The following is an 11,486-nucleotide window of genomic DNA, read 5'->3' as shown; positions in this document are numbered from 1 at the left end:
TTATATTTTCATTTTATAGAACATGCACAGACAGATTTTTTTTTTCATTTTATTAGTTTCTTATGCACAAGGGTAAAATCTAATTATGTTTCCCTTACTATAAATTTCTCCCACACTCTTTTAAAAAAATTGCAAACCCCACCCCCCCCCCCCCCATATTTATTTAGATCCCTGGATTATGAACCATTCCTTTTACCCATTCTGTATCTCAGGCCATAACACCCACAATGCACATCTCTATAGAGCAGCTTAGCTAGTCTACAATCGCTACATTCACAATGGTAAATATTGTAATGTACCATCTGTTTGAATGTTTTATTATCTCTCAATCCATGTAATCTAATCCCCAAACATGGAAGCAAAGTTGTCCTGGTTGTCCAAAGTTGTCTAACCTCTACTGCGGACACACCCCTCTAACCTTCAGTGAGGTCACCCCCTCTAACCTCCACTGAGAAGATTTTTTCTTTCTTGGTAGTTTGGCTTGGCTGATCTAACCCTAGATGCCGTGAATCTCTATCTCCTTTGGCAACAGGTGTGGGGAAGAAATAGAAGAAAACAGCACAAAAACCTGTCCCCCTCACCTTCCCTTCCCCATTACTGCCTCCTAAGATCATTTTCACTGTCAAGTCAATGAGCCCGAAGTGAATTTCATTTTGGCACCATGCCACCAGACTGCTGGACGAAAACCCTGCTTCCTCTGAGGGTAGGGTGACCTCATTACAGCCTCCAGGACAAGTCCCCAATGACCAATGCAAAATAACGAAGTGAGGCACATTTATTTATTTATTTAGAGATACAGCACTGAAACAGGCCCTTCGGCCCACCGAGTCTGTGCCGACCAACAACCACCCATTTATACTAACCCTACAGTAATCCCACATTCCCTACCACCTACCTACACTAGGAGCAATTTACAATGGCCAATTTGCCTATCACCTGCAAGTCTTTGGAGCACCTGGCGAAAACCCACATGGTCACAGGGAGAACTTGCAAACTCCACATAGGCAGTACCCAGAATTGAACCCGGGTCCCTGGAGCTGTGAGGCTGCGGTGCTAACCACTGCACCACTGTGCCACCCTTTATTGCAGAGAATTCACTTGGATGTTTCCTCTCCACAGTGAAAAGTCTGGTCATGCAGCCTGGGAAAGGTCATAGAATTCCTTGCCATTCTGATGGATGAGAAGTCGCAATAGATCGTGGATGTACCATCGTTTAGGTTGCTGTAAGACAAATAAGCCTAGAGTCTGCCTATAACCCAGTTCTGCAAATCTCACTGACGTTGTGCCTCACCACTACCATGAGTGTTTTTATTGGGTTAAATTTCAACACCAAGCTCCTAACATAGAAAGCTGGCAGGTTTTGCATCATACACACAAGATGAGAAAGAATCAAATGTTTAAATGAAAGATTTTTTTTAAAATTAAAATTGACATTTTTTGCAATTCAGGGCTGTAAAACTGTGCTGGGGGATTGGGGCTGGCTGGTGTTGTTGGCTCTTAGTCTGAGGGAGCCACAATAAGGGGTGCGAGGTAGTCAGAGTGGTGGATTCCAAAAGTGTACTTGGGGTAGCTTTTATGCAAGTTCACCTGGGAAAAAATCACAAAGGGTTAAACTTCTAAGTCTCTCCACATGTTAGTAATGCAACACAAATAATTCCATGCATTTCTTTTAAATTGAGACCGTACATAAAACACTCTCTTCCTAAATGGTGTGGAACTGAAAGCAGGGAGGCCTCATGTTCAATCTCAGTCTCAAGTGAGGAACAGCTGCTCAGCTCATTGTGCCTCAGGAGGACCCTGGGATAGGGAAAGGCCAAATCTGCCATGGTCCCTGCATTCCTGATGTGATCTGCTGGAACATACTACAAATGTAGCAAGTGTGAGCTGTGCCCAAGGACAGGAGGTGATGATGCCTCGTGTGATCATATAGCTTGCAGACATTTGGGGGTGGAAATTGGGATATGTTGCAATCATTTTTCAGATAACAGGCACAAAGGAGACCAATTTACCAGTGGGACAACCCACACCCTAGCTGTACAGGCCTTGGGCCAATTGCTAAAGTCATAGAGCCCATTACTTTTGGCACACCAGGTGGATGCCTAAAATGGTGACACGGGTCCTGCCAATCATTCCCCCACCCATTGCCCAGCTGCCAATGAATATACCAGTCAGTGGCCATAGGAACACGAGGATGTCATTCAGCCTGTCAGAGCTGTTTTGCCATTCATCAGATCATCGCTGATCTGTTCCTCAACATTTACCCACTTTGGTTCTGTATGCTTTAATACCCTTACCTGATACCAGTGCACTGGTTCCCACAGCCCAACAAACAAATTCACAAACCAAGCTCAAAGAGTGATAATTCTTGTGAGGGGGAATTGTCAACAGTGAGTGGTGAAGTGGAGGGCAGTAAATTTGTTCTCATCAGTAGCATACGATCAACGGAAGTGAATTCTTCTCTGATCCAGGTATACAGTTAATCAGTGAGTCCATATTCTGGTTCTGTTGGCCAGGCTGCCGCCTTTTCATTCGGAGTGTTTATGATCGGGAATCCATTGTAAGAAAGGTGAAGGCAACAAAGTACAATTTTCAATCCATCCCTCAACTCAACTCCTCGCCATACCCCTCATCCCTTCTCTACATAGGAACACATGTAATTATCTTCTGATTCCATTTACATCATCCATTTCAATGTCATTACTTGGTTACTTATTCCGCAACTCAATTACCCTTTGAGTGATAAAGATCCCCCCGCCTCCGACTTCCCTACTTATGCCCTACCTGCCATTTGAACCTTTCACCCCACCTTTAGAAAGTCCCTTCAGAATCCGAACACTTTGGTGAGGCCATCATTTACATATGAGCACACAAAGAAGGCCTAGGACTAGCTGGTCCTTCCAGGCTGCCCCTAACTAACACAGCACAGCTTCAGGTGGGAATCAGCGTTGGGGCCTCTGAATGAGGCCTGGGAGTTAGAATATCCTAGGACTCATGCTCTGGAGGGCTCAGATGGTTCTTCGACCACTTCAACCCTCTCCCCTCCCCCACACCCCCCACCCCTGACCACTCCTCCCTGATTCTCACCCCTAGTTAAAATTATTATGCTCGTGTCAGTCAGGAACCATTCTCTCATAATGGTGTGAAGTGCTGCAGAGTCTACACAATGTGATCCTCTCTTTGGCAGCAAATTAACATCCTGAGTTACTATTGCAGCCAGTTTGAGCTAATTTTAAAGATAACTGAATTTAACATTAGATAAATATTATAAAAGATCACAATACAATTCAGGCAATTCATGCAGAGATCAAAACATTACAAGAACAACCCAGGTTCAGATTCACATAACCCACAGGGCAAAAGTCCAGATTGGAGGCACATTTACCTACTGATACCTTGGGGAGAGTTCAGCCTAACACAATGGGGAGTGGATGAGATTAAGTGACAGATTCCTATTCAGAATCGCTACTTACATCTTCTGTTCTGTAACGATTAGGTCCTGGTTTCATTGTAGTGTCTCCTGGAATCTGATTACGTTCCACGATGGTGTATATAGGTGCTCTGGTTTTGAACACATCAGTTTCTACGTGTTTATATGCACATGGCCCTGGGGTCTGCAATTAAAGATTAGTAAGATCCAAGGCTGGTAGACAAAAAGTACTTTTGTAAAAAAAAAGTCAGTCTTGTTTTTACATTTTTTTATATTATTCATCTGAGGCTGTGGGCAAGGCCTGCATTATTGCCCTATCCCTAGTTACCCTGCAGAAAGTGATGATGAGCCTTTTTTTTTGAACTGCTGCAGTCCATGTGGTTAATATGCTCCCGCAGTGCTGGTCGGTAGGGAGTTCCAGGACTTTGGCCCAGCGACAATGAAGGAACGGTGACATATTTCTAAGTCAGGATGGTGTGTGATGTGGAGGGGAACTTGGATGTGATGGTGTTCCTAAGCACTTGCTTCCCTTGTCCTTCTAGGTGGTAGAGGTCATCAGTTTGGGACCTTATCACACCTCCTAAAAACATCTCAAAGTGCTCTACATGCAATTAATTACAAATGCAATGAATTTTGTGGACGAAAATGTGGGAGCTATTTTAGGCACAATGAAATCCCACAAACAGCAATGACCAGTTAATCTGTTTTTTGCTGATGTTGGTTGAGGGAGAAATGTTGACCAGGACACTGGGAGAACTACTTGCCGTGGGATTCTTAACGCTCGCCTGAACAGATGGGTCCTTAGCTTACCATCTCTTTGGGAGCACAGCACCTCCGACACACTCCCTTAGCCCCTGTCAGGCAATCAAGGCCAGGAGAGGGAAAGCCCTGGGTAACTGAGGTCCAAGTTGTCCTGGTGGGACACTCCTGCTCTTCCTGGCCCAAAAGGAAACTCACTTGACCTCTTCTGGCCCTGGCTCCTGTTCTCAACAGGTTTATCCAATGGGGAAGTCACCATGTCTTCCCATACTCAGGTCTGAGGTTACAATCACAGATTGGAGCCTGAACAGGCACATTTAACACTGAAACCAGACAGGTTTAGAGGTGGGGAAAGGAATGGGCAATTCCCCCACTCCATATTAACTATGTTTCCCAACCACCCTAGTTTCCATCAAGCAGGGAGAGTTAAAATCAAGGCCAGAAATGAAACAGACCTTGACCCCATGTCCCAGACTTGAATTCACTTACCTTCACAATCTTACTCAGCATGCTACCAAATGCAGTTTTCTGTGACATGGTGTAGGCAGGTGCTGCTTTCAGATGTGGAATTTTAGGCCCAGACACTGCCACTTCATTGTAACGTGCAGGCCCTAGTGCAAAAAGGAAACAGAGCTGAGATGAGCTATTCACATGGCCCACAGTGTCCATGCTATGCCAGGTCAGGCAGCCTGGATTTCAGGCAACAACCATCAGGATCTGAACTGATGCCGAGCTAGAGGGCCAAGCCTCAGAGTTCCTCTCAGAGATAGAATCTTACAGCACAGAAGGAGACCATTCACCCCATTGTGCCAGTGCTGGCTCTTTGAAAGAGCTATCCAATTTGTCCCACTGCCTCTGTTCTTTCCCCACAGCCCTCTAAATCTTCCTTTTCAAGTATTTATCTCTTTTGGAGGTTATTATTGAATCTGTTTCCAGCATCTTTTCCGTCAGTGCATTCCTGATCATAACAACTCGCTGTATAAAAAACATTTTCCACATCTTACCCAGTTCTTTTGTCAATTATTTTAAATCTGTGTCCTCTGGTTATGGACCCTTACGGTGCTGGAAACAAGTTCTCCTGACTTACTCTATCAGAAACCTTCATGATTTTGAACATTTCTAAAAAATCTACCCTTAATCGTCTCTACTCTAAGGTGAACAACTTCTCCAGTCTCTCCACCAAGGTTCACCCTGAGTTCACACCAGATTTTCAGCTGGGAGCCTCCTTAATACCAGGCCCCTTTAAAATATGACAGTGAGTAAAAATGGTTCCATCAGGGAAATCTCCCTTTAAAAGTGGTGCAGCACAGGGACACCTGTTTTAAAAGGAGTTTGCTCACATGGCGAGATTCCCTCTTTAAACTGTGTTGTAGTGCCAAAGGGAAGCTGGGCTCAGAGCACATATGCGTGCAAATGTTTAATCATCACATATACCAGTCAAAGGCAGAGCAGCTCAGGCAGTGGGGTACCAGGGAGTGGACTGGGACAGACAAGAGTGAGTGCCAAATACATCCGATCTGGGCAGAGTGAGGCCCAGTAGATTTTAAATCCAGGCAGCTGGTCAGCTGCCGCTCTCTGAAATGAATGGGAAGCAGCTGCTGGTCAGAGGGTGGAAGGCAAGGGCACATTGGCAAGAAGGCAAGTTGCAGGGTGGGAGAATGAGGAGGGGATAGGGGAGGCCTAAACTTTCCACGTGGGGTGTGGAGAACCTGCTCCTCAGTCAAAAAAACGTACCTGTTTGGGCCTCCTCCAGTCCTGGACTCTCCTCCTGCTTGAACCAAATTTCTCCTTTGGACTGGAGCTAAAATGACAGTTGGCTCAGTGGCAGGGACTGAGGGAGAGAGTGTGAGTGATGGACTGAGGGAGAGAGTGTGAGTGACAGGAACTGAGGGAGAGAGTGTGAGTGACAGGGACTGAGGGAGAGAGTGTGAAGGAGGGAACTGAGGGAGAGAGTCAGAGTGACAGGCACTTAGGGAGAGAGTCTGAGTGATGACTGAGGAAGAGAATATGAAGGATGGGGACTGAGGGAGACAGTCAGAGTGACGGGGACTGAAGGAGCAAGTGTGAGTGGCAGGGACTGAAGGAGGGAATGAAGGAGGGAATGTGAGTGACGGGAACAGAGGGAATGAGTCTGAGTGACAGGCACTGAGCGACTGAGTCTGAGTGACAGGTACTGAGGGAGAGAGTGCGAGTGACAGGGACTGAGGGAGAGTGTGAGTGGCAGGAACTGAGGGAAAAAGTGTGAATGATGAGTCTGAGGGAGCGAGTCTGAGTGACAGGTCTGAGGGAGTGAGTCTGAGTGACAGGGAGCCCTAGATCTATAACTAAGGACTCTCATTCCCATGAGTTTGAACAGGCAAGGATGAGGATGAATTACTCACAAAGTGTTGTTCACAGACACGTGCGAGGACTCGGCCAAACTTGTGGAAATATTTAAGACATTGTTCACATTTTAAATGTGATACTTTTTATCTTCATCAGGCTGGACTTTGAGGGGTTGTCAAAAACTATCTCTTTAGCATTGAATTCAACTTCAGGACCAATCAAATTGCAGAAAATGGGCTTCATTGTTGGTATCAGCCAATCGGAGAGCAGAAATATAACAGACGGATAATTTGTGTGGCATATTAAAGGTTCTGTTAAAAGCTCTGAGCACCAGTTACTGTACCTGGGCTATCATTCATTTTGAACCCGACCGTTCGCTGTGCAATGGAATAGGCCGGTACGGAGCGGTGAACTAATCTATCTGCTTCCTGTACTCTGTAATTTGCTGTTCCGCAAAACAGAAAATTGAAAGGTCAGTCAACAAAAATGCATCTTATTCACATAAAACTTAAACAACCAGTTGTATTTCTATAGCATCTTTAACATAGTAAAATGTCCCAAGCCACTTCACAGGAGCAATTTCAAACAAAATTTGACACCAAGAGAAATCTGAGGACAGATGACCAAAAACTTGGTCAAAGAGGTAAGTTTTAAGCCGTGTTTTAAAGGAGGAAAGAGAGGTAGAGAGGCAGAAAGGATTAGGGACAGAATTCCAGAGTTTGGGGCCTAGGCCCTAAAACTGAAAGCACAGCCATTAATTATGGGGTGATGAATTTCTGGGATGTGCAAGAGCCAATTTATTCATGTGTAACCTAAACAAGTAACACTGGTCGGAAACAAAGTGGAATCAGTGGGCAATGTTGCAATATTCAGACCGGAGGTCATCCTCCACCGCTGGGGAAAGGTACAAATCACAAACCTCTACCCGTCCATCCCTCTCAATTACCAAACAATATCACAACCACCGATTTCAGCAGGTCTCTGGTATTTTCAAATCTCTCATGGGGTAACAAGGAATTTTATGCTGTCCCTCGCGGCTGTTTTGGAGGCGGTGAGAGCATGTAAGCAGGTGGGATGTTTTTGGGGTGCGGACACTGCCACCTTCCCGCCTCCGCTGAAATTAAGTCCAGGGTGAGAAGGCCTGCGAACGGACTATCAACGCATGGGGAGCCCACAAGAAAAACCATGCAGGTTGCTTGCCGGCTCCAGATGAGGGTTGGGGGGTATGGAGGCTGTTCCCTTGATAAAAGGCACTTAGTGCCTGAACAAGGGACGGGCATTGGGAAGGGGGGTGCGCACTGGGAGCCAAACGCCTGCCCTTGCTGTCGACCCCCCTACACCCTCCGCCCCCACGATCCTCACCCTGCGAGACCCCTCCCGCCCTGACCCACCTCTGGCCTGGGTATAGCACTGCTCCTAGGCCTCGGGTAGGTGTTCCACTGGCAGCAGCCACCACCTCTGCAGTGGTGCTGCTCAGTTAAAGAGCAGCCGGCCTCTGATTGGCAGGCAGCTGTCGGAGAGCGGGACTTCTGTCACCGGGGTCCTTGATCCTGGGGAAGGCTCGCCGCTGTCCAGTTATGTGCCTAATTAGCACTTGATTTGGCTGGCCTCCCACAGAAGGGCGATGTAGAGTTCTTGCCAGCGCTTTGGCCGGAGGTTGAGACCCCCGTCACCTGGATAAAATCTCGGCCATGAAGTTGCTCAAGGGTAGTTTGGAGCACAGTTACCAAATTTAGCTACCAAAATGCAGCTGTGTGACCTGCCTGTCCTTTTAAAGTATATTCAGGGAAGGAAGTGATCTAATCGGGCAATTTCAGGCAATGTGGTGACTCTTTGTAAAGTCCCAAGGTCAATTAGAGGGAAAATTTAAAAGTTAATTCTCAGGGTGTGGGCATCTCTAGCAAGGCTAGTATTTATTGCTTATGCCCAACTGAGTGGCTTGCAGGGCCACTTCAGAGGGCAATTAAGAGTCAACCACATTGCTATGGGACTATAGTCACGTATAGACCAGACCAGGTAAGCACATCAGGTTTCCTTCCCTAAAGGACATGATTGAACCAGTTCTGTTTTTATGACAGTGTGACTGCTTCATGGCCACTTTTACTGATCCCAGCTTTTTAGTTACAGATTTTTCTAATTGAATCCAAATTCTCAAACTGTTGTGAGATCTGAGCATGTGTTATTTGGTTTATTAGTCCAGGCCTCTGTGTCCAGTAACACAACCAACACACACTACTGTAATCCTTCCTGTGTTGGAAAACCCAGCAAAAAGTCACTGTCTTCCCTTACCAATGTTTTCCATCTGCAAAGACTTTTTCCAGGTCCTGATCCGTCTCTGGGGCAAAGCAGTCTCAGGCTCTGAGTTTCATGGAAGGGGCCTCTTAATTGCCTGGAGGGCGGTTTGGAGGGCCAATTAGCAGCTGCAGAGGCAGGAATGAAGGCGGGACTAAAGAAGTGTGGGCCCGATTTAAACAGACCATGGCGTCCATTACTGTGGCGGCCGTTTCAGTGAATTGATTGCTGTATTACTCATGAAGCAGGAAAGGCAGAGGGCTGGAACCCAGGGCAGGGCTGCCCCTCACTTTGCTGATGCAGATCTGCAGGTCCTCCTGCAGACAGTGAGGGAGAAGAGGGAGGGAGGCCCTGTTTCCAGAGGGTGGCAGGAGAAGGCCACCCTCCCAAACCAAACTGGCCTGGATCAAGGTGGCAGAGACCGTGAGCAGACAGAGTGTGGTCAGAAGGAACTGGGTGCAGTGCAGGAAAAGGTTCAATGACTTTATTCGCTCTGGCAAGATGACTGAAACATCAGACCCTCAGGACAGATATTCAACATCCAGCAACCACTCCAGCTGAGGATCCTGAGGGCACTTGCTGCTCTTGAACATAGAGGAATGTGTGCCCAGGGTACTTACTGACCCCTCAGCAGGCTCAGAATCATGGTGCGGTTGAGGATCTGCCAGCACTGATACATGCAGCTTCCTATCTCAATGAGCCATTGACATCAGCCATAGAGGCCAACAGTGCCTTATCTCTCTGTCTTTTGTCCTTGCAAGAGAAATGGTCTCACATTGCCTGTGAAAGGGCCTGGACAGCAGGAGGAGTCCCCATCCTTCACATTGTCACCACCATGGAAGAGGAACCACTGGAGATCAGCAGGGTCACTGACCACGAGCAAGACGGGGAAGGCGAGATGGGCATCCCTTGTGGAGAGAGTGAACAGAAACTGGAATGCATAGATTAAGGGGATGCATTTCACTCCACACTGTCTGACAGCATACCAAAGATTTAGCTGCAATGGAAAGCTTCAGCACTGCAGGGGCTTCAGCTCTCCAAGGCTAATTCTCATGATCTCTTCAGGGAAAGTTACTGTATCTGCACCGCTGCCAGCGGAGATCTGAGAGGAAGCACCATCACACCTTACCAGCGCACCCTTCAGCAGCTCAGATACAGTCACATCGTGGGTCCTTGTGCGTGCTTAGATGGCATGGTGATGAACATGTCATGAGTGTCAGGAAGAGGTGACAGAGGCAGAGACAGCTGTGCACCGTCCCCCTTGGAGGATGGAGGACAGACACAGCCCTGCTCAGCTGGCACAGATGAAGGACCTTAGGAGTCACAAGAAAGGTGGCTCTACTTGGACCAGCAGCAGCAGATGTTTTCCCACATGCCAGAGTACCCTGAGGTAATGCAGTCATGGGCTGAGAATGGAGCAGTCTGGTCAACTCATGTGTGCCACCATGGCTAAGGGATTTGAATGCATGAGCTCCTCTATAGAGAGAGTGGTGTGATAGTGTCCTTGTGTGCAGACTACATTCTGTGCAGCTGATCTGTTTTTTCTGAGACAGTAAATGAAACTAAAAGCTTCAAAGTTCTGGAAGGTCAGAACTTGGTTAAACAAACAAACAGTTTTTTTATCAGGGAGATGTGATTGGAGCTTAGGTTTCAGTATTACAGGACGAGCTCTGCAGTGGAAGGAAAAAAACAGCCAATTTTGTTTAAAGAGACAAGCTAAGAGTTGCAGGTTTTTTGTCCTTCCAGAGGAGCTGCTTGGTATTGAAATAGACTACAAAGCAGCAGGCTAGAATGGTTTGACTGCAGGCAGAGGAGCCTGGACTGAGGATTGACCATTTGTGAATGACTTATGACAGTTGTTTTTGGTGCCTTAAAGAGTTACATAAGGTGAGACCAGTGAAGATATACCACAGGACTGTTGTGTGCAAAGCCATGGAAGTTCCGGAAGGGTGTGCAGTTTTGGTAGGGACAATATCAGTGGGGTTCGGAATGAAGAGAAACTGCCAACGAGTGGAAACTGGGGTTTTCATCTTAGGAGACATGATCTGAGATTTACTTGAAAAGTTCAAAGACCTGGAGGACTTTGTGACAGTTCAGTTTCATCCTGATGATAGGACTGCCAAAGGATTTTGAGATATATTCTTATTGTCTCTGATAGTTAATGTGTAACCTTTATGATATATATCAACTGTGATTTAACTGTTAGTTCATGTTTAATTTATGTTGGTTTGGTTTGAGTGTTAAAGTAACATTTATAAAAGAGAAATCTTGACCGTTTGTTTTTTGTTTCCTAAATTGGAGTCAGTTGGTGGATTCGATTCTTTTGGTTTGTTGGTGGTCTCCACAGGGATCATAACAGTAGTGAACCTCATGGAGAGCCATATATGGCAGCACTCTGGATACATGCAGGAACACTGCACTGACATTCACAGAATGTTTGCCACACTCTGTGGCCCTGACGGATCAGTGGCAGTTATGGTGCAGATATGTTTGGAGGGGATGCCAGTTGTGCCTAACTGGTGGCCCCCTCCAGGCATCAGAAGTGCCATCCAAGGGCTGAGGCAGTTACCAAGGAGGATGACGGTGCCACCCCTCACAAGGCTTCCTCGGCCCCTCTGACTGAGGGGCTATCTGTGCAGCAGGGCCCAGTGATGGAGGCTGTCCCTGCAATGACGCCAGCGCA

At 46.8% G+C, this 11,486-nt stretch overlaps 1 protein-coding gene across 1 annotated transcript in view; it reads right to left on the bottom strand.

Moving 5' to 3' along the window:
* Positions 1-176: 176 nt before the first annotated feature.
* LOC137384948 (ciliary microtubule associated protein 1A-like) overlaps positions 177-11,486 on the bottom strand; it is a 38,390-nt gene continuing 27,080 nt past the window's right edge. Inside the window, exons 4-7 of the mRNA XM_068059659.1 lie at positions 6,855-6,956; positions 4,676-4,797; positions 3,471-3,611; positions 177-1,587 (exon numbers count right to left, since the gene is read on the bottom strand). Coding sequence (XP_067915760.1) covers positions 1,498-1,587; positions 3,471-3,611; positions 4,676-4,797; positions 6,855-6,956 — 455 coding nt within the window. The 3' untranslated portion in view covers positions 177-1,497. The remainder of the gene's footprint in view (positions 1,588-3,470; positions 3,612-4,675; positions 4,798-6,854; positions 6,957-11,486) is intronic.

Source organism: Heterodontus francisci, chromosome 27 (genome assembly GCF_036365525.1).
Source record: "Heterodontus francisci isolate sHetFra1 chromosome 27, sHetFra1.hap1, whole genome shotgun sequence".
NCBI classification, from domain to species: domain Eukaryota; kingdom Metazoa; phylum Chordata; class Chondrichthyes; order Heterodontiformes; family Heterodontidae; genus Heterodontus; species Heterodontus francisci.
The sequence above is the reverse complement of the archived record's forward strand: the minus strand, read 5'-3'. Positions and strand labels throughout refer to the sequence as shown.